The sequence below is a fragment of the Cordyceps fumosorosea genome (assembly GCF_001636725.1).
Source record: "Cordyceps fumosorosea ARSEF 2679 chromosome Unknown scaffold_26, whole genome shotgun sequence".
NCBI classification, from domain to species: Eukaryota; Fungi; Ascomycota; class Sordariomycetes; order Hypocreales; family Cordycipitaceae; genus Cordyceps; species Cordyceps fumosorosea.
In genome coordinates, this window is record NW_017387326.1 from 206,385 (window position 1) to 224,916 (window position 18,532).

Sequence of the window (18,532 nt, forward strand, 5' to 3'; positions counted from 1 at the left end):
CATTGATTGGTGGAGAGGATTCACTTCTTTGTCCAGCATGCGAATCGGACACGGCGCCACATGTATTAGAGAAACCAACTTTCCTCATTATCATGAAATCGACATCTACAAAAACACCATCAGGGCAGCCACAAGAATCACCGCCGAAAGCGCATAGCCCGCAGACACCACGCCACCTGAGGCATCGCTCTTCTTCTCGCCCAAGCCCAGCGGTACGCCCTGCTCGCCAAACGTCACGTTCTGCGCGACCGACCCATTGAAACAGTGTCCATTTTCAATGTCGATCCCCGTCAGGTCCTCCGGCACCTTGAAGAACATGTAGTTCTCCTGCGGAATGTCCTTGAAACCCGCCGTGTCGTACGGCAGCTTGTCGTCCGCGTCCGTCGACGACGTGTTGCGCAGCAATATGCAGCTCACCCGCCCCGGGTAGTCCTTGAAGACGCCCGGGTACGCCTTCATGACGTCCGCGTTGCTCGTGTCCGCGACGAGCACGAAGCGGCGCCGCGGGAAGGTCTGGAGTACACGGTCGAGTAGGTACCGGCGGATCTGCAGGGTCTCCTTGGTGTTGGTGAGGTTGAGCGGCCGTGTGTCGAAGGAGCCGGCCGGGTAGGTCCGGAAGATAAAGTCCATGTAAGGCCGCGTGCCCTGCTCAGGGGTGGTGGTGAGGTAGTGGAAGTGTAGCGAGGAGATGGCCGATGTGGACCAGTTGCTGTAGACGGCGGGCATGGTCAGCCACGGGGCGAAGGGCCGCGCAAAGGTGTTTAGTAGGCCCTCTTTGGGCTTGTAGATCTTGGTGACGCGGAGGATGTCGTCGATGTCGGAGACGACCGTCACGCCCTCGGGCGGGACGAGGTAGGCGGTCGCGTTGCCCGTGTCGGTGCCGTTAGCATACATGTTGAGCGTCTGGATCTTGGTCGTCGCGTTGCCAGGGAGCAAGTAGGCGTCCGTGCCGTTGGCCTTGCTGGATTCGTTCTTGAGCGGGACAAAGACATCGAAGTCACCCTCAGCTGTCGTTTCGTACGGCAGCGTTATCTCCTGCCCACCTGCTTTCTGGAGTTCGGGCGACGCAGTTAGCATTGCGAATAGGGGGGGGGGGGGGCAGCCTCCTCGTGGAGCAGACGAGTTGCTACTGGGCACGACAAACTTGATGGTCACGTTCTCGTGGCCCTGCTGCACCACAAAGATCTCTCTCGTCAAGTTGCGCGCCTGCGTCTTCGCATTGTCGTCAAGGTCCTTGACGCTGGTGCCAATCAAGAAGGCGTCCGCTAGTTTATCGATCTTGTCCTGCGCGACGTCGGGCACCTTGTAGACATTGCCGTGGACGCGGACGTTCCAGCCGTCGTCGGTCCAATTCGCGTAGGCACTTTTCCGAAAGGAAACAACGCGTTAGCTCGTGCACGTTTCGCCATCATAATATCGACAAAGATCTGTTCACTTACGGCAGGTTGAGCACCCGCGTAGGCTGCGCGCCCAGCGCTCCGGCCGTGATCCCCAGCGAGCTCTCGACCGCGGTACCCGTCGGGAAGCCGTGCGGGAAGTTAAGCAGGCCGGAGCCAACAAACGACGAGATCTTGCTGTCAATCTCGCTCCCCAGGCTCTTTACATAGCTGGATATGTCGTCGCCGAGGCCACGGGGCTGCACCGGCATAGGAGCAGGCGTGGGAGCAGCAGCAGCGGCATTACCATCACCAGCAGCTTGGACGGGTTGTATCGGCGTCGGGGCTGGTGTCGGGGCGGGCGCTGCCCTGCCGATCCTAACGGTTGCCAAGAAGGCTAGTGCTGTGGTGGTGTTGACCTTCATGGTCTTCGCACGGCGCCGTTGCAGAATTTGTCTCGGAGCTTGGACTGGTCTCTTCCCGGCGACAGCAGTGAACAGATGAGCTCGCGGCGAGGTATTCGGGCGGTTGTGTCCTCTTGCACCTTTAGGCCCGAGAAGCAATTAATAAATAAACAATCGCAGCTCGTTTCAAATCGCCTTTTTTTCGTGGCGTGGCTTGCCTTGATTTTGCTTCCATGACATCACTACTGGCGCCTCAAACGGCGCGTCCACAGCTAAACAGCCCTGCCAGCCCCGTACTGAGGAGCAGAAAATACCACGCACCTGCTAATTGGCGTGCTATTTTATGCCGATCTTCTTTTCTTTATTATCGTCTGTTCTTTCCCCCCTGCCAGTTGCCATGGTTTTCGTATTTCTTGCCTCGAAATCTCGATGGTCTGCAGGAAGCTCGCGGCCCCATTGCCTCAATCAACGGACGGCCGATTGTTAGGCAGCGACTAAATACTTGTGTATTTCCATGCGTGAAATTCTACTGGTTGATTCTGGCGGTTGGCGAGCTTGACCCTTTGGTGTATGCCCCTCACTGCTGTATCACTGTAACGTTATCTCACACTCAACAGCCAGGTAGCACAATTGCAAGTCTAAGTGGTGACTCGCTGCCCACACATGCTGGGCAGAGCCGATCGCTCTCGTAAACACGATATGATGCATTCTTTCCCATATTTGATCGCTATGATTTATATGCAATTCGAGTGTGGGTTTTGGGAGCTGATCGAAGAAAAATGATTTGTTGTGCTCTTGCGCTAACGATGCAACCATTGCACCGCTTCCTGCATGCAGATTGTATTAGTGCGACAAAAGGTCTCGTCGAAAGCAAGCCTAAAATCTGACCCGGCGAACAAGACAATATCGACTGGAGGAGGATCGGGTTTCTGTTGGTATGTTGGCATGGTGAAAATCTGCGGCCTCTAGAGATTTGAATTGGCACTGGAATTCTGGCTTCAAGTGGTCGAATGGCATAGTATTCATAGGTTGTATCTATGTCTATATTATATGTAAGTGTCGCGTGCTGGATGAATTCTTCAAGTCGTTAAAAATCTCCTATTTTTGGGCAGATTCCGGATCTGCGGACTCTTCAACCTGGTGAAGGTAGATGCCGAGCAACTCAGCCGTGAAGCGCTCGAGATGGGCGTAACGCCGCACCCCAGCGGACCGCAAGCACTCGTGCGCGGCCTCAAGCAGCGCGGGGTGCAGAGAAGCGGGGAGAGCGGCAATGTCGGCGAGCGAGACTTCGACCTGCTCGGCATTGGGGTCGCAAAGCGCGTAGCAGAGACTGGTATCCGAGAGGACTTTGACGCAAAACGCCTCCAGCAAGCCCGACGTCTCAATAAGGTCGAGCGCCTGCGGCAGGGTGGCGGCCTGCCGCACCAGGTCGTCCTTTGCGCGCTCCGCGTTTCGCACGAGACCGTCCCGTGCGCCGGCGGCGAAGCGGAGGACCCGGGACAGCTTCTCGACGCCAATGTCTGGCATCTGGAGGACCTCGTCGTGGCTGTAGCCCAGACGCGTGCGCCAGAACCAGTTGCACGTGAAGGACAGGATGATGACGGGGATGAGGATGACGTAGGCCCACCACTGCGTCGCCGTCAGCATGGATGCGACGCCTCCGACGAGGGTGATGGTGCCGTTGATGCCGCAATACAGCTGCAGCTTCTTGCCGCGCTGGCGGACCAGTCTGTACTCGAGCGAGTCGGGAAGTGCGCGCGCGGTGGCGCGGACGTGACCCTCGGTCTTCAGAGCCAGGTACGCGGCCCAGCCCGAGTTGACCAGGCCGTAGAGGGCGATGGGGGCGTTACCGAGGTAGCCGGAGAGGATGTTACTAGTCAACCACACCGTGTAGTTGGCGCCACCGATGGCCATGTACGTGCCGATGCAGATAAGCACGGCGCCGAAGCCCATCAGGACGTCCATACCGAAGCGGTTGACGACTTCGCAGCCGAGCTCGCGAAGGATGAGCTCGCGCAGCACGCGGAGGTCGCGGGTCGCGTGGCCCTGGGCTTCGCGCTCCTTGAGAGTCTCCCTTAGACGGGCGCGCTGGCGGCGCAGGAAGACGACGTTGCGCCAGGCATAGCGGGCGTCCTTGAAGGCGAAGTAGGCCAGGATACCGGCGCCGGTGGCGCCGAGGGCCATGCACACGATGGCGTACACGGGAACGGGGACGTCGTTCCAGACATTGGCGGCAAAGTCACCCGCGTTGGCAAGCTCGAGGAAGCCGACGGCGAGGCCCAGGTTGTTGCGGAAGCGCTGCTCGAGGACTATGCTGTAGACGCCGGTGGAGGGGTTGCGGGCAAGGCGGACGGGGTGCTGGTAGCCGGCGCCGACGATGCAGGAAGGGTTTTCGGGGGCGGAGTCGGTGTTCTCGAGGCTGTGACGTTGATCGTGCGTGATAGATGGTGGTGATGATGGCGTTGTTGGAAGTGGTGCAGATGCTAGCTCCATGTCCTGGTTGGAGGAGGCGGAGGCAGCATCCGGCTGTTGCACTGCCACGATTTCAGGGACCGTCACCTTGTCCTTCTCGCCCAAACGCTCCATAATTGCGGCTATCGGATGCAGTGGGCCGGCCGACTGCAAGATACGTATAATGTGTGTAATATGTAACTAATTCCGGAAGAAGAGATGAAGATTTGGGGGGAATCTATGTGTTGAAGGAGGCCATTTTTCGCTTGCTGAAGCGAGAGGAGAGAAGCAGAAACCGGGAGAGACGACGTCCCTTTTTTACAACCTAGAACAGGACGGGGACTTGGGCTGGCTGGCCTTTTTTTCGCTGGAGCTAGCTCTTGGCTGGGGACCCGGGAAGCAAAAAAAAAAAGCTGGCTAAATTAAATGGGATAAAAATAAAAGGACATAAAAATAAAAAAGCATTGCGTGGCCTTTCTCGTATCGTGCCGACGCCGAACCCACCCACTATTCGGGGTCTGCGGTAGTTTCGGTGGCGGGCTTCCCAGTTCCCAGTTGGGGTCTAGTTAGACTTGCTCCGAGGCTTTTTTATGCTGCCGCCTCTTTGTTGGTATTTCTCGTTGTGAACATCTCGAAAGTCTTTCAATCGCTTTTCCTTTTGATCAATTGGCATCTTTTCGCGGTGTCGCCACGGGGCACTCCTAGCATCGACGGTTGTCTCAAAAGGCTTCCTCAGCTGACAACGTCCTTTCCCCACAAACAACCACTGTAACTTCAATTAGCCTTGAAGGGCTCGACTATTAAACGGTGTGGATATTTTAATGGTGTTGACAATTGGCGGCTTAAGAAATAAACACGCGATTCGGGTTGTAAAAATACAGGGAAATGAAATCAAAAATTCCTCTGTCAAATAAATATCTCATTCCCAAACAAGCATCATCTATCGAACACCGGATTTCTTGGCACCCATCAGTCATCGCTACCACCCACAGCCTTGTCAGCAACTCTTCCACTGCATTATCACCACATGCCCTTTGTGGCATCGCGCACAGTTTCAGTCACGCACAATCCCACCTTCCCATCCACTCTCCCCGCATGATCCTCTTTCTATTCTCCATCGCCACTCTTAAATCTGATAACCATGCAGCATCAGGCCATGCCCTATTCTCCGGTCGGCGGATTAAGTCCTCCAGTTCGCCGCGTTTGCCGTTTACCCTCCTGCTAACCCTCTTGGAACGACCAACTGTTCTAGTGCTGGCGCTCGCGAGATCCGTCAATCCGTCTCCTCGCTATCGTTTATTATACCAACTGCCAACTCTACTGCGAACTCGAGCCCGACTTCCACGCCAGCGCTAGTGAGCATGAACTGAAAAGACTTCCCAGCTCCACGGCGGATGCTTCGGCACTTCCCAACCTGCTACACCAACAACACCTGTGCCGCCGCCCGGCATTGTGGTAGGAATTTGCCGATCATCCACTGGCCCTATGAAATGGCGGGTCAATGCCAGAAACCCGCTTCTCGGAAACCTTGACCTGGCGAAACAAACAATTCACAAAGACCTTGTCACCAGCGACACCCGAGTCACCACAGATTATGCTTTTTCCATTGTTACGCCTAAGCTGATACTATCCTGTCCTCGCGGCATCCTAACTCTTCAGAAATCTATAGGCAGTCAACGCATGGATTTGCGCCACCTGCATCAGCTCCGCAACCTCAACATGCTCATCTGGCGCCCCCATGTTATGTGGCGTCAGCCCAATCACTACAGACGGGATCCCTGCTGCCCTAAATAACCGCGCATCAGAGGCTCCCACTCGCATGTTCACCACCGCCCGTTCGTCCACCACCAGCCTTGTCACCTCCAGCGCGTGCCTTGTAATCTCCTCGTCCGGCGGGGTCCACGATGGCTCGTAGGCCCGCACAACTTGATACCGGACACCGTCAATTTTCTCGAGCTTCCTTTTCATCTCCTCGATCAGTGTAACCGTGGAGAGACCCATGGGCAGCCTAATGTCGAGGGATGCCGACGCCGTCTCCGCCACGAGATTTGTCGATGTGCCGCCGGATATCTTGCCAATGTTCACAGTCACGCTCCCGAGGACGGCCGCCTCGCCCGCTCCGCCCAGGGGTTCTGACACAGGCTTGGCTGCCATGGTGGCCTCCTTGACCTCTGTCGGCGCAGTAATTTCAAGCTTTTCCAATGATTTGAGCTCCGAGAGTGCCACCATCAGCCGGTCAATTGCGCTGCTCCCTCGGTGGACGTGAGCCCCGTGGGCTGGCTTCCCACTGGCCTCGACCTCGAGCCAAAGCAGGCCCTTTTCGCCCGCACGCACAATGAGCGGTGACCCCGCGTCGCCGCAGATCATGGCATCTGCCTCGCCGACATCAGCGACGTGCGTCAGCAGATGCGCCGTGCCAAGCGTGCCCATGGTCTCCTCGTCCCCCGCCAGCGCAATCACCACGTCGCCGCTCCAGCGCTCCTTGCAGCGCGCGAGGGCCTGGGCCGCCACCACGGACGCCGCTATGCCTCCCTTCATGTCTGACACGCCGCGACCGTAGATGTACTTGCCGTCGTTGCTCAGTTGGCCGCTGAACGGGTCCAGAGCCCACCCGGCAGCGTCGCCTGTCGGATACGTGTCCAGGTGGCCGCTAAAAATGAGCCGTTTTCCGTGGCGCCCTGAGCGAATGACGACGACGACGTTGGTGATGCCTGGGCCGGTCTCGACGGTGGAGATGTCGCTTTCCGGAATCAATTTTCGAATCTGATCCGCCGCCACCGAGGCCACTGCAGACACATCACCAGGCGGGTTGGTGGATGGCGTCCGTACGAGTTCCTGGGTGAGCGATAGGATGCTCTGCGCATTGGCGGCGATTTCGTCTCGCAGCTGGGTTTCGAAATCCATATTGGGCATTATCATCATTCAATTATGAGTCTCGACTCGAAGTGCAAGTTGGTCGAAAGGTAAAAAGATCCCAGTCTGACTAGATGCATGGTGCTCCCCCACTGACCCCCCGGAGCCCCGTTCGTCGGCACATGGCCGCGCCCCTCCCGGCCCTCCCACACCGAATTCACCGACTCGCCTTAAACTGGTCATATCCAACTACGGCGTCGAGCAGGGTTTGGGTGCCAAGAGCACTTTATTTTTAAAGTTAGTTTCGGGACGCGCATGCGACGGCTAGGTGGCACTTACCAGTCCTCGGGTGAGGTGTACTCTTCGGGATGGTGGCTGACGCCATCCTTACAGGGCACGAAGATCATCGTCGTAGGGCATATCTTGCTCGTGTAGACGCTGTCGTGGCCGGCGCCGCTCGTGAGATGGCACCATCCGTCGCTCCCAACTACATTCGTCGCCGCGCTCTCGACAGTATGAATACAGTCCTTATCAAACTTGACGGCTGGCGAATCCGTGTCCAGCGTCATCGTGTAGCTCACGCCCTTGCCGTCCTCCCGGGCAATCTTGACAAAGGACTCGTTGATCTCTTCAACGACCGTGGCGACGACGGCATCTTCCGGGTGGCGTACATCAAGGGAGAGTGAGACGTGCGCGGCAATTGTGTTTGTCGACGATGTCGCTGGAATTTTAAAGATACCCGTCGAGGCTAACGCCCCGTGGCTCTTGGCAATTTCATGCGCACGAGAAATCATCTTGGCCGCCGCGAGTAATGGATCGCTTCTCATATACAAAGGCGTGGTGCCCGTGTGCGAGTCTCGGCCCGTGACTCGAACGGTGAACCACTTATACGCCTGCGCTCCCTGCACGACGCCAATCTTCTTACCAGTGTCCTGCAGGACGGGGCTCTGCTCAATGTGCAGCTCAAAGTGCGCGCCGAGGGGGTACGATTCGTGCGAGCAGGCCACGTCACCGATGAGCCCGTGACGCTCGAGCTCCGATTTGACCGTCTTGCTGGGGTCGAAGACGTCGCGCGTGTTCCAGGCCGTCTCGAGCGGGATCTTGCCGGCCCAGACGCCGGACGCCATCATGGAGACGGGGAACCGCGCGCCTTCCTCGCTAAATATTTCATCAGTACTGATCCGCCTAGATTCAGTCACGAACCACATACTTTGTCCAGTTGACGACGCCAACGTCAAAGTGCGTCTCGTAGTTGCTGTCCTTGAGCGTCCGCATCACCTCCACCGCCGCCACCACGCCCAGGATGCCGTCGTACCGGCCGCCACGCGGCTGCGTGTCCAAGTGGCTGCCCATGGCGATCATCGGCGCCGACGACCGGCCCTTTCCCGCCTTCCGCGCAAACATGTTGCCGAGCTGGTCGACACTGACAGTGGCGCCGAGGTCCTCCATGGCGCCGCGGAACCACGTCCGGACCGCCACGTCGTCATCGGTCAGCGCCAGACGGTTCATGCCCGTCTGTGTCGGGCCCCTGATGAATGCGTAAGTACATATTATCATTCCTTAAAGATGGGAAAACGGGTATACGAACTCGCCGTAGCGGTGTGCGGAGCCCCATTGGCAGGTGTGGTGAAGCGTCTCGTGGAGACGCGCCGCGTTGATGCGGAGCGCAGGCGCCGCCGCCGAATACAGCCGCGGACCACCGCCGATTTTGCAAAGATGCACAACAGGCCGCATGTTGCTGTCGAGGTACCGAATAAAGACTGAAGAAGGTGAAGAGAGAGAGAAAAGAACTCAGCACCGCGATGCAGAGTTTTTGTACATGGTGGAGAAGGCGTATCCTTTCGTTGCAAACGTTAAGATCCGTACGCCCTCTATGTCAAAACAGTTGGCCCTAACTAGTTGGTGCGCTACCGTCGACGCGGCGAGGGTGTTGAGCCAACGGCCGCCGCAATGTTTCTCCTTAATTCTATTTTTGTTCTTTTCTTTTCCTTGTCTTGTGCCGCCCGAGTAGCTGGCGACAAAAGTCGCTGTAGCAAGGACACGATTGGGCACGGGGGAGATTTCCGCCGCGCTGTATTACGGGGATGCTTCTCCCTTCTCGGCAGCTCCAGTACTCCAAGCAACACAGCTGCTTCCGGTCTTTGTAGCGCCGGAGTAATGTAGCACGACGTTTTATCTTCTAAGGTTCCAGGCACCTGTGTGTCATGCAGGCGCTGAGGGCGTGATGCACTTCATTGTGTACCGACACTGATCCACATGCACACTGATTCACAATGGGAAGAAGGGTGATGCGACGCGCAGCTGGTACCGACCAAAATAGAATAAATACTGAAACTAACTACGCGAAAGAGAATACTGATATCATGCACTCATATCTCACAAGCTGCGGTATTAGCAAAGGCATCCTCACGAAGCATCAGATCCTCCTTCTCAGTAGCCTCCAAGTCACGAAAGAGACAATGTCTTCTCAGGAAACAGGAGAAATGACACAAAGCTCGACCTCTTCATCACTTCCAAACAATAAAGACAGGCCAGGCGGTTCCCGGGACACCGCACTCAAAGAATCGTACTGCCACAGTCACAGTAAGCGACCACGCCGGGAACCCGAGCGCGGGAACCCTTTGCCCGCCGAAGCCCGGCTGACAAGACTTCAGTGATCCAGGCGCACTTATCTCGACGCGAGCCCGGTCCTTCCTCCAATAAGTCCGATGAGCTGCACCAGAGACAGGCAAATCGTTATCGAAATCAGCGAGCGGAAATCCTGATGGAGAGGCTCAGCATACGAGCCCAGCCGGAGCCAGTCGCCGAGGTCTCGGAGGAGCGCCAGGCCGCGGATGGTGAGGACAAGAAGCCGGAACCGCAAACGCTGTCTGAGAAGGAGAAAGGGAAGCGGCCCGGTCGAGGATCGAGGAGACGGCGAGCACGAGGAAAGAACGCGAAGGAATAGATGCGCATGAGGTTCTTCAATTTCCCTGTCTCCGAAGAAGACTGTATGGTAGTCAATAAATGAGATGGTGTTTTTCGCCTCTCAAGTCCCCCCCCCCCCCCCCGCTTCCGAGTCGCCATGTAGAAATCAGTACCTTCATACTTGAGAACAGCCTAAAAACTAACTGGCTGCCTACTATTGCCACGTTCAACCCGCTTCACGGCCGTTGACCGCTCCCCCTCCAGCTGGTATCCTGCAAACTGTCGTGCCGACACACCCTTGGCAAATAGCAAATCAAGCTCCTCATATGTCCTGCCCTTGGTCTCGGGGACGCGAAAGTACGCCCAAGCAAAGCACAACCCCGCGAGTCCGCCAAAGAAGAATCCCAGCTTGCCCTGGAGGTTGGCCTGCGCCGGGTTGATCAGATACGGTATGGCCACCGTCATGGCGATGCCGAGGCAACCCTGCGCCGCCGTCGCGGCTGCGATCGTCTTGGACCGCACGCGTGTGGCCGAGCACTCGGCCAGCAGCACAAAACAGATGGGGCCGATGGAGATATCGTAGAAGAAGTTCCAGACGAGCATCAGCGCCGACTCGGCCCAGATGGCGCGTGCGGGCCGGCCGGGCACGCAGTCCAGGATGCCGATGATGAGCTGGATCACAACGAGCATCAAGAGACCCCAGACATACAGCACGCGGCGGCCAACATTGATCATGAAGGCCCATGAAACAAGCGTCCCCACAAACCCGACAGCTACTTGGTTAGCAGGCTAATTGGAGCAGGAAATTGGAGTGACATACCTAGAAATCCAACACTCATGTTAAACGCCTGATCAGTAGGCAGCCCAGCTTCTTCAAAGAAGACAGTGCCGTAGTTAATCAGGTATATGCCACTCAATACCTGGATGCAGTACACACCAATCGAGATCTCGGTGCGTCTAAGGTTGACTGGTCGAAAGCAATCCAGGTACGTGCTGCCGGCCTCGAGCTCCTGCTCCAGCCGGTTGGTCTCGACAATGAACGCCAGTGAGGCTTCTATATTCACCGAGGGCGACGCGAGCCGCCTCAGTGCCTTTTTACCATCCTCAAGCCTGCCCTTGCGGACGTACCACCACGGGCTCTCCGGTACAAAGAGCAGGCCCGGCAGGATGATGACAATCCAGAACCACTGCAGTGCAAAGGGAATAGAGTACGCCCAATGGTCGGTCCGCTTGGACGTGCCCGCCGTGACGCCGTTGGCGAGGAGCTGGCCCATGACGAAGCACAGGTTCACGTAAGAAGCAAGGTGTCCACGCAACGCTGTTGGGCACACCTCCGACGCATACGCCGGCGCAATAACAACAAACATTCCCAGTACGAGGCCAGCGAGAAGCTCCCCGGCGAGTAGCACAGACAGCGACTGCGAGAAGAACTGGATAAAGATGATGCCGGTCGTGGCGAGGACGCAGGCTGCGAACGTCACCCTGCGGCCAAAGTAGTCCATGGGGTACGCCGCAAGGAGAGCCCCGACGACCTGTCCGACGGGCGAGCCCATAGACAGGCCGGTTTGCCATGCGGCGTCAACGATGAACTGCTATCGTCAGTGCTGCGATGTGAGATGTGCTTTTCTCAAATACGTACACCGTCCTTGTAGGGACGTCCGTAGTCGCGCTTGAATTGCGGCGTCGCGTACAGATTTCCCACTAGCTGGGGATCGAAAGCGAGCATGATGACTCCGATCGAGACGAATGCCGACCAGCCGATGGCTTTCGGGTACAGCCTGACGGCCTGTGCAAAGCTCAGCTGGTGCTCGGCCCGAACCGCCTCTAGAATGTCTGCCCGACGATCATCAGTCGCACCACCTCTAGCAACGGCGCCAAGGCCAGCCTCATCCTCACGATGCGATGCGGTTGGCATGTCTCAAGAAACTCTCACTCGTGGAGTTATGTGGTGATGATATGGTTGGTGAGCTGATTGCATGCTTAGGAGGTTACGTCGCGGAATTTCGTGGTACACCCGGCTTCGGATCAGCAGCACATGAGGATTGCCGATCTTGACCGGTGCCAAGACTCAGGCGCATATTCATAAAATGATGCTGAAAATGGGGGTGGTCAGGTATTTGGGAAGCTGCAAGTCACTGCGACGAGTTGTGCTGTCAAGGTGAGACGCTGAGTTCGACTGTTTCGTAGCATTTTTGTCGGAGAGGGGTCACCGCAGTAACGTGAAGCTAGAGGCTTGACATTTTCACTTTCCTTCATTTTTTTGTCTCACATATTTGGTCTCTTCGCCTCTGCTTTGTAAGCGTTCTCATGTCCTTGTTCGCTCCTGCGTCACTCAACTCGGCTTGCTTTCCAATGCGATCTATCCGGTACCTGAACTATACAGAAGCCGAAGTCACATATAGGCGGCGATGATGCCGACGGGTGACGGCATTTCGGCGCGAACGATGTGCCGACGGATGGGAGGAATGCGTGTATAATTTGGAGGGCGTTTGCGAGGAGGGGAATGAGAAGTGATGTTGAGCTTGGGAATGCGAGGAGGGGGACAGTTCTGGATGGACGGTGCGAGTAACGTTGTGTATGCCGTGTGGCTTTATGGGCATGTCAATATGCTCATGGTCGTTTGGTAACATACAACTAATTATAATTGAGAAGTTTATATTCTTGAGGTAAAGAATCCCGTTGCTTACCGTCGTTTGCGCCCGCTACATTTCCCCATCACAGTCATCGGCGCTCCCGAACCCGACAATTTATTCACCCCTTCATCAACACTCCTTGCCCTTCGTCATTATCATCAAAACATGCAATCACAACATTTTCCGTGACGCTAAACATAAAGTACAGTCGGAAAGCTGCGGTCACCATGAGTACCGGATGTTTTGTATCAACTGCTTCATCAGCTTGGCGGACTGAAGGGTAGGCTTAACCGTGCGTGCGTGCATCCTCGACATCCATGGCCTCCCTCCTCATCGACTCTGAAGACGAAGTCGCAGAGACACTCGACGAAATACTGAAACGATACTGTCGCCTTCTACTGACTCCTAGACTGCGTGTCCTCCTTCGAGCCCTTGAGTTCATAGTTGCCAACTGATGCACGTCCCCGACTCGTCCAACAGCCACCTCTTTCACGTCCGGGCACAGCTACCCATCCCTGCGCACATTACGCACATGAGTCTCATGGGCTTGTTTACACCGAATTCATCCAGTACAAGCCATTACCACGCGCATTCAGCCTTGTGTTCAACTTGAAATTCTTACGCGCCCACAGCCCCGTTTCAGCATTGAGCTTACAGTGGCTTCCACCGCCTCTGTCGAGTTGCACGAGCTCAAAGTGACGCGGCCAGGATTAGCAGCGCTTCTGGCCTTGTTTCAGGAAATAGCAAATCTTGAGAAGGATTTCTCGGGTACCGCAGCGCAAGAAGAAGTCGGCGCCGCATGTCTACCACGTCACGTCGTCCGTCAACAAGGAGGCGCTGCCTCCTGACAGACCAATATTGAGCGGGGTAGTGCTTCCTTGCATTTCAAGCTTGAGCGGCAAGGCCATCTGTAATGAGAGATTTTCGGGCGTCATACGCAGGACTGCTGGATGAGACTGATGAGTCAACACGGAGCAGGATACTGGCCAGGGAGATCGGCCATGTTCGACCTTGGCGATGAGCATCAGCTCGGCCAGCGTAATGACGGCTGAGACGAGGGCGTCCACAGTCCGTACGATTTGAGCTGTCAAAAGCCTGTTACAGATACCCCAGAATAGCAACAATATTCCGCGGTCTTTCCCACCTCCTCTGTGTTGCCCACCCTGCGCGCTCGTGAGACCTGGTAACGACACCGCGCGACAAGAGGCAGCAAGCACAACTCCATACGACCCATTCCCTACGCCCCGAAGGTAGGAATACGTGCCTAATGCCCCCTTCATGAAGCCAGAGTACCACATTCGGAGCCCGCGGCACGTAGCACATGCTCCGTCGCTACGACGTTGGAGGCCATTCTTAGTCTCAGTCTTGACCACCGTGGCAGACGTCCACTTACAAACAAAGGGGGCACCACCAAGTGATACAGCTCACTTGGCATGTTCACTTTAGCGCTACGCCGTAGGGGATTTGCATGTATAAATCATTCCGCGAGGGTCATTTCCCGTTGGCTTCTTCCTTCATCCCACTCCAAAAACATCAATCCGACTGAGCTTATCAACCATGGACACGCAGCGCGAACACTCTCCTGGTACGTCAACAACTCTAAAGGCTAGGAATAACTAATTAAAACTCCAGTTGACCGAGTTATAGCGACGTCTCCTCGCTTCGCCGCCAGCGAGGCCGGCCATTTAATACCGGCAGCTCGCATGAGACGAAGTGTGACAAAAGCAGCGAGAGATTGTATAGGATGATTGGAAATATTGCTTCCAATGCAGTCAGTTAGCAGATTTTGATTAAAGTGTCCTCGGAACTCGAAACCATCGTCAGCGCGTCTTTCTACTATCAGGAGGCTCACGCAGCGCTTCTCAAGGAGAACAAAATACAGCAAGACGAGAAAAACATCCGGTTGAATGAAACTGAGATTCGTGAACTCGGGGAGATCCATATGATGGAAGAAAAGGTACAAGGCAAATCTTCATCGAGCTTCTGAACGGTCTGTGGGAGTCATGGCCATCAATTTTGCCATCGGAATTGCCCCCCAAGTCCGAGGTGCTTCGCTCGGACGAGAAACTGAACTGTCAAAAGCCGGAGCGTGACAACGTCTACCGGAGCGCTCTGAAAATATGTGATATTTGGGCGACAATACCCGAATTAAAGTCGCATGTGGAGCTGTTGTTCGCGAGGCTTCTGGGAGAAGCGGCCTTGTAAGTGAAGATTTTGACAAGACATCCCAAGGGAGGAAGGGGACATGTCATCGCTAAAGATGGAGGACTCTCACGAAGCTTCTGGCATTTTACTTGGGCCTAGGCTTCTCTAAGTGGCCCGTGATATGGGGTTTATTGTTTGCTTCAGGTTCTTTATCGGCACAAATCTGATAGACAGTTTCCAACATTTGATTTATTTTAGCATGTTCATTTCGGAGATGAACCGGCTTCCAGGCTTTCTCACACCATTTCCCCACCACGTTTTCGCGCGCGTAACTGTCCACATAAAACATCAACTGTATTGGCTATTTATCACAGCTTATTCTTAGACCTAATAATGGTCGTACAGCTATGACATGACGAATATCAGAAGTAACAAGTGGCTCATCCATGCTGACGAGACCTCAGCTCAAGACAGAGTGTCACTGTGTCACTGTGCAACTGACACAACTACGGCCTCGTACAAAACCAAATGCTATGAATATCTTTTGATACTGAGAGCTAGGCACTGTAAGAGAGCTCTGTAACTTGTCAGAAGTTGCGTCCCCTCTGTCGTCATTGACGACGCCAGGGATGGAATGGGCGTCACACTGCTTGGCCCAGTGTATAATGAGAACAGTCTCTATATGAGACAAAGCATATATTGAGCAGTGTGTTACCAGGGGCTTCGAATCTTGGGTGCAGCGGTGTAGCCTTCTGCAGCCTGGCCGAGTAAAGCTGGCGGTGGCTGCTACCAGCTCGGTAGAGTCGCACGAGCCCTGAATGACGCATCGAGAGTCAGCTATACCTCTTGCCTTGTTTCAAGAAAGAAGAGGTTACTCTGGCAAATGGGAATTCGCATATATAAACCATCTTGCCAGGCCATCTCTATTCCAGTTTCTTTCTTCCTCCACCACACTCATCTCAATTCCTGTTTCCTTCTGTCTTCACCACGCTCAACGACCATCAACTCGAGCTCTTCAACCATGAGTGAGCTTCCTTCTGGTGAGTCCAAATCTTAAATAGCTGAATGTCTCTTACTAAACGCCAGGCTTTCAAGAGGAAGCGGTCTCTCCTGGCCCCGTCGACCATGTTGACCGCAACCCGGCATCCCTTGGCAAACCTGGCAAAGACTTGTCGACCGACAAGGCCATCCCCAAGCCCCCCAACAAAAAGAAGATCTCGGAAATAGCCTCGCAAGTTCTTCAGATAATTTTATTCTTCGATCACGACCACCCTATTGATGATTTGTTTCTGTCTGATGTTTGTTCAAAGTCGCTTTCCAAGCGCGCCGCACCTTTTCAGAAACATCACTACAAGAAGGCCTGCTCAGAGCTTCTAGAGCAGGGTTTGATTGAAGAACGCCTCAAGCAAAACCAGTCAGACGAGTATGAAATTCTCTTGAATGCGTCTTCTCGATACCCTGCACTCGGTACCATGTCGCAGGATCTAGAATACAAAATCTACACTGAGATTATACGCGCTCTGTCGGCGCATTGGCCACTGGACTGTCCAAAGCCAAACGACTCCGAGCTGCCGCTGCTAGGGCCCTCGTTCGAGGATTTGAGACGAGACTGGGAGCAGGAATGTGCTGAGATCTACCCGCATATTTGCAGCTTAATGTTACGTTACCCGCGGAAGTGTATGCCTCCTTTGTCCGACGCGGTGAAGCTGTTGTTCGCAAAGCTTTTGATGAAAGTAGTCTGGTAAGTGAGCTCCCCCCCCCCTTTTCTTCGAAGCCTACGCCCTCATACTGACCCCCTCCCTCGAAGGTTCCAAAAGGAGAGCGGGGGAGAGTCAACGGAGAAATTAGACTCCCTTTGCAAACTGGCGCACAAGATATACGAGCAGTCGGGCGACGAGGGGAGCCGCGCCGCACTCGCTGAAGTGTACTCTTGCCGGGGCGCAATCGCCGTGGATTCCGGCAACTTCCACGCAAGCGCGTACTACAAGACGATTTCCTTGAACATCCTGGTGCATCTCTACAGGAGACACAAAGACGAATCCGAGATGGAGAGACTCGCCCTGGCCTACGCAGAAAGAGGCATCGCACACGCCCAAGACAAGGAATTAAGCGAGGCCACGGGACTTTTGTTCTACGCGCGGAGTCTGCGCCAACAGGCTCAGAGAGGCAAATACATCCCACGGCCCAGCGACGCGATTCTCGGCTTCGTCATGACAGCTCAGGGAGAAAACGAACTGGCCGCCACACTGCTCACAGTTGGCGTGAAGCGTCTGAAGGAACAGAGGTTTACGGCAGGTGGCTTCGGCTTCTACTGGTGCGAGGTGTCGGCCAGGTTAGCGCTGTTTCTGTATGCCCTTGGAAATCTGAGAGACAAGCAGGCCGAGATGGCCAGGAACCTGAAAGAGAAGCAGAACAAGCAGGCCGAGAGCTTGCAATGCTTCAGAGACTCTTCTGCCATCTTCAATCAGTTACATCAGCTACGGAAGAAACCGAACCCGTACATGGCGCGCGCGGCGTACAAAGTGGCTGAGCAGATACTCAAGATCCTAAACGCCCACGATGCCGACCATGACAACGATGAAGAAGATTCCGACCTCGTGTTTGAGGCAACGTAAGTGAAGTCTTTGGGGTTCCTGACTTGTCAATACCCCCAACCCTATTCCCCTTGTGATGGCATTTTTCCGCCCCTTCCGTTCTCTCCCGTATGGACTGACCTTGTACCATTTTTTTTCTTTTATCTAGACAGAGTCTCCATGTCGCCATCGACGCATGGCGGGCCGATCTCGATGTCTACAGGCCGGAGACGGCGCGCGGCAAGTTTTTAAGGGCACTTTTGTTGAAGAAAGAGTTTGCGATAGAGGACGCACGAAACGAGAGGAACCAGGCAAAAGCTCAGCGTTACCAGCAGGAAATGTCGGAGATCGAAACGGCAGCTGCAGAGCCCCAGACCGCACCGCCGGAGTCCCAGACCGCAACGCCGAGGTCATATCTTGGGATTGTGGATGGCTCCGATCTGCGGGATGCCCAACGTCTGCGAAAAGAACTCACGTGGGGCGACGAAAGAGAAGCGTCATCGCTGACGATGGAGGATTTTGACAAGCTCGTTGATTTTTGGTCGCGATGAGTAGTCTTGAGTGTCCCGGTTTGTGTGGTTTCCTATGCCATTGTATGGTTGTAATCACAGATTGCAAATTTGGTTTCTTTCCTTATTTTACAGAAAAAGTAAAACACACTCATGATGGCCTCGAGTATCCTTGACCTACGCTTAAATTGTGTGTCTTGGACTCAGATGAGAACTCGGCGGCCCCGTGAAAGCAAAATGGTCAATCTACCACCGGAGTACTGTCTCGCACGGCCGTAAACTTCCTTCTCTCTCAGTTATCGTTCACTTGGACTTTGCCTATCGCTAAAAGGACTGTCATCAGAGCGGCGGTGAACCGTGGACCAGCCAGTCAGCATGCGGACCTTGTGCAGCTCGACCTCCGGTCAGCCGTCGGCATGCATATGCATAAATATGCGCGAACGTACAAATTCAATTTGTGAGCGGCACCAATCCCCTTTATTTTATGCCCTCATGATTGAACAGGATATGCGCCCAGATGACCAGCTTGTTCACTCACCCATCCACTGTCGGCCACACACACTGCCTACGAGGGGCACTCCAACAGCCATATTTTCCACATGGTTCGTCTCATGTTTTAACCTTTTCTACAGCCTTTCTATTCCTGCAACTTCTCAAGTCCATCTTTCCGTCTGTTGTCCT

At 55.0% G+C, this 18,532-nt stretch overlaps 6 protein-coding genes across 6 annotated transcripts; 1 reads left to right on the forward strand and 5 right to left on the reverse strand.

Annotated features, from left to right (window-relative positions):
• Positions 1–105: 105 nt before the first annotated feature.
• ISF_08063 (hypothetical protein) lies at positions 106–1,801 on the reverse strand (the record flags this gene model as incomplete). Its single annotated transcript, XM_018851666.1, has 2 exons — positions 106–1,363; positions 1,440–1,801. The coding sequence occupies 2 exons, from the start codon at positions 1,799–1,801 to the stop codon at positions 106–108; spliced, it is 1,620 nt and encodes a 539-aa protein (XP_018701152.1).
• A 1,077-nt stretch (positions 1,802–2,878) lies between these two features.
• ISF_08064 (hypothetical protein) lies at positions 2,879–4,366 on the reverse strand (the record flags this gene model as incomplete). Its single annotated transcript, XM_018851667.1, has 1 exon — positions 2,879–4,366. One exon carries the CDS (start codon positions 4,364–4,366, stop codon positions 2,879–2,881), a length of 1,488 nt encoding a protein of 495 aa, XP_018701153.1.
• Positions 4,367–5,878: 1,512 nt separating this feature from the next.
• On the reverse strand, positions 5,879–7,135 carry ISF_08065 (succinyl-diaminopimelate desuccinylase; the record flags this gene model as incomplete). Its single annotated transcript, XM_018851668.1, has 1 exon — positions 5,879–7,135. The coding sequence occupies one exon, from the start codon at positions 7,133–7,135 to the stop codon at positions 5,879–5,881; it is 1,257 nt and encodes a 418-aa protein (XP_018701154.1).
• A 166-nt stretch (positions 7,136–7,301) lies between these two features.
• Positions 7,302–8,818, reverse strand: ISF_08066 (Amidase, hydantoinase/carbamoylase; the record flags this gene model as incomplete). Its single annotated transcript, XM_018851669.1, has 4 exons — positions 7,302–7,368; positions 7,424–8,242; positions 8,295–8,612; positions 8,673–8,818. 4 exons carry the CDS (start codon positions 8,816–8,818, stop codon positions 7,302–7,304), a joined length of 1,350 nt encoding a protein of 449 aa, XP_018701155.1.
• A 1,011-nt stretch (positions 8,819–9,829) lies between these two features.
• ISF_08067 (Sugar/inositol transporter) lies at positions 9,830–11,906 on the reverse strand (the record flags this gene model as incomplete). The annotated part of the gene is made up of 4 exons (XM_018851670.1): positions 9,830–10,072; positions 10,196–10,764; positions 10,812–11,580; positions 11,631–11,906. 4 exons carry the CDS (start codon positions 11,904–11,906, stop codon positions 9,830–9,832), a joined length of 1,857 nt encoding a protein of 618 aa, XP_018701156.1.
• A 3,884-nt stretch (positions 11,907–15,790) lies between these two features.
• Positions 15,791–17,893, forward strand: ISF_08068 (tetratricopeptide repeat domain-containing protein; the record flags this gene model as incomplete). Its single annotated transcript, XM_018851671.1, has 4 exons — positions 15,791–15,809; positions 15,856–16,510; positions 16,577–17,380; positions 17,512–17,893. The coding sequence occupies 4 exons, from the start codon at positions 15,791–15,793 to the stop codon at positions 17,891–17,893; spliced, it is 1,860 nt and encodes a 619-aa protein (XP_018701157.1).
• Positions 17,894–18,532: the final 639 nt, after the last annotated feature.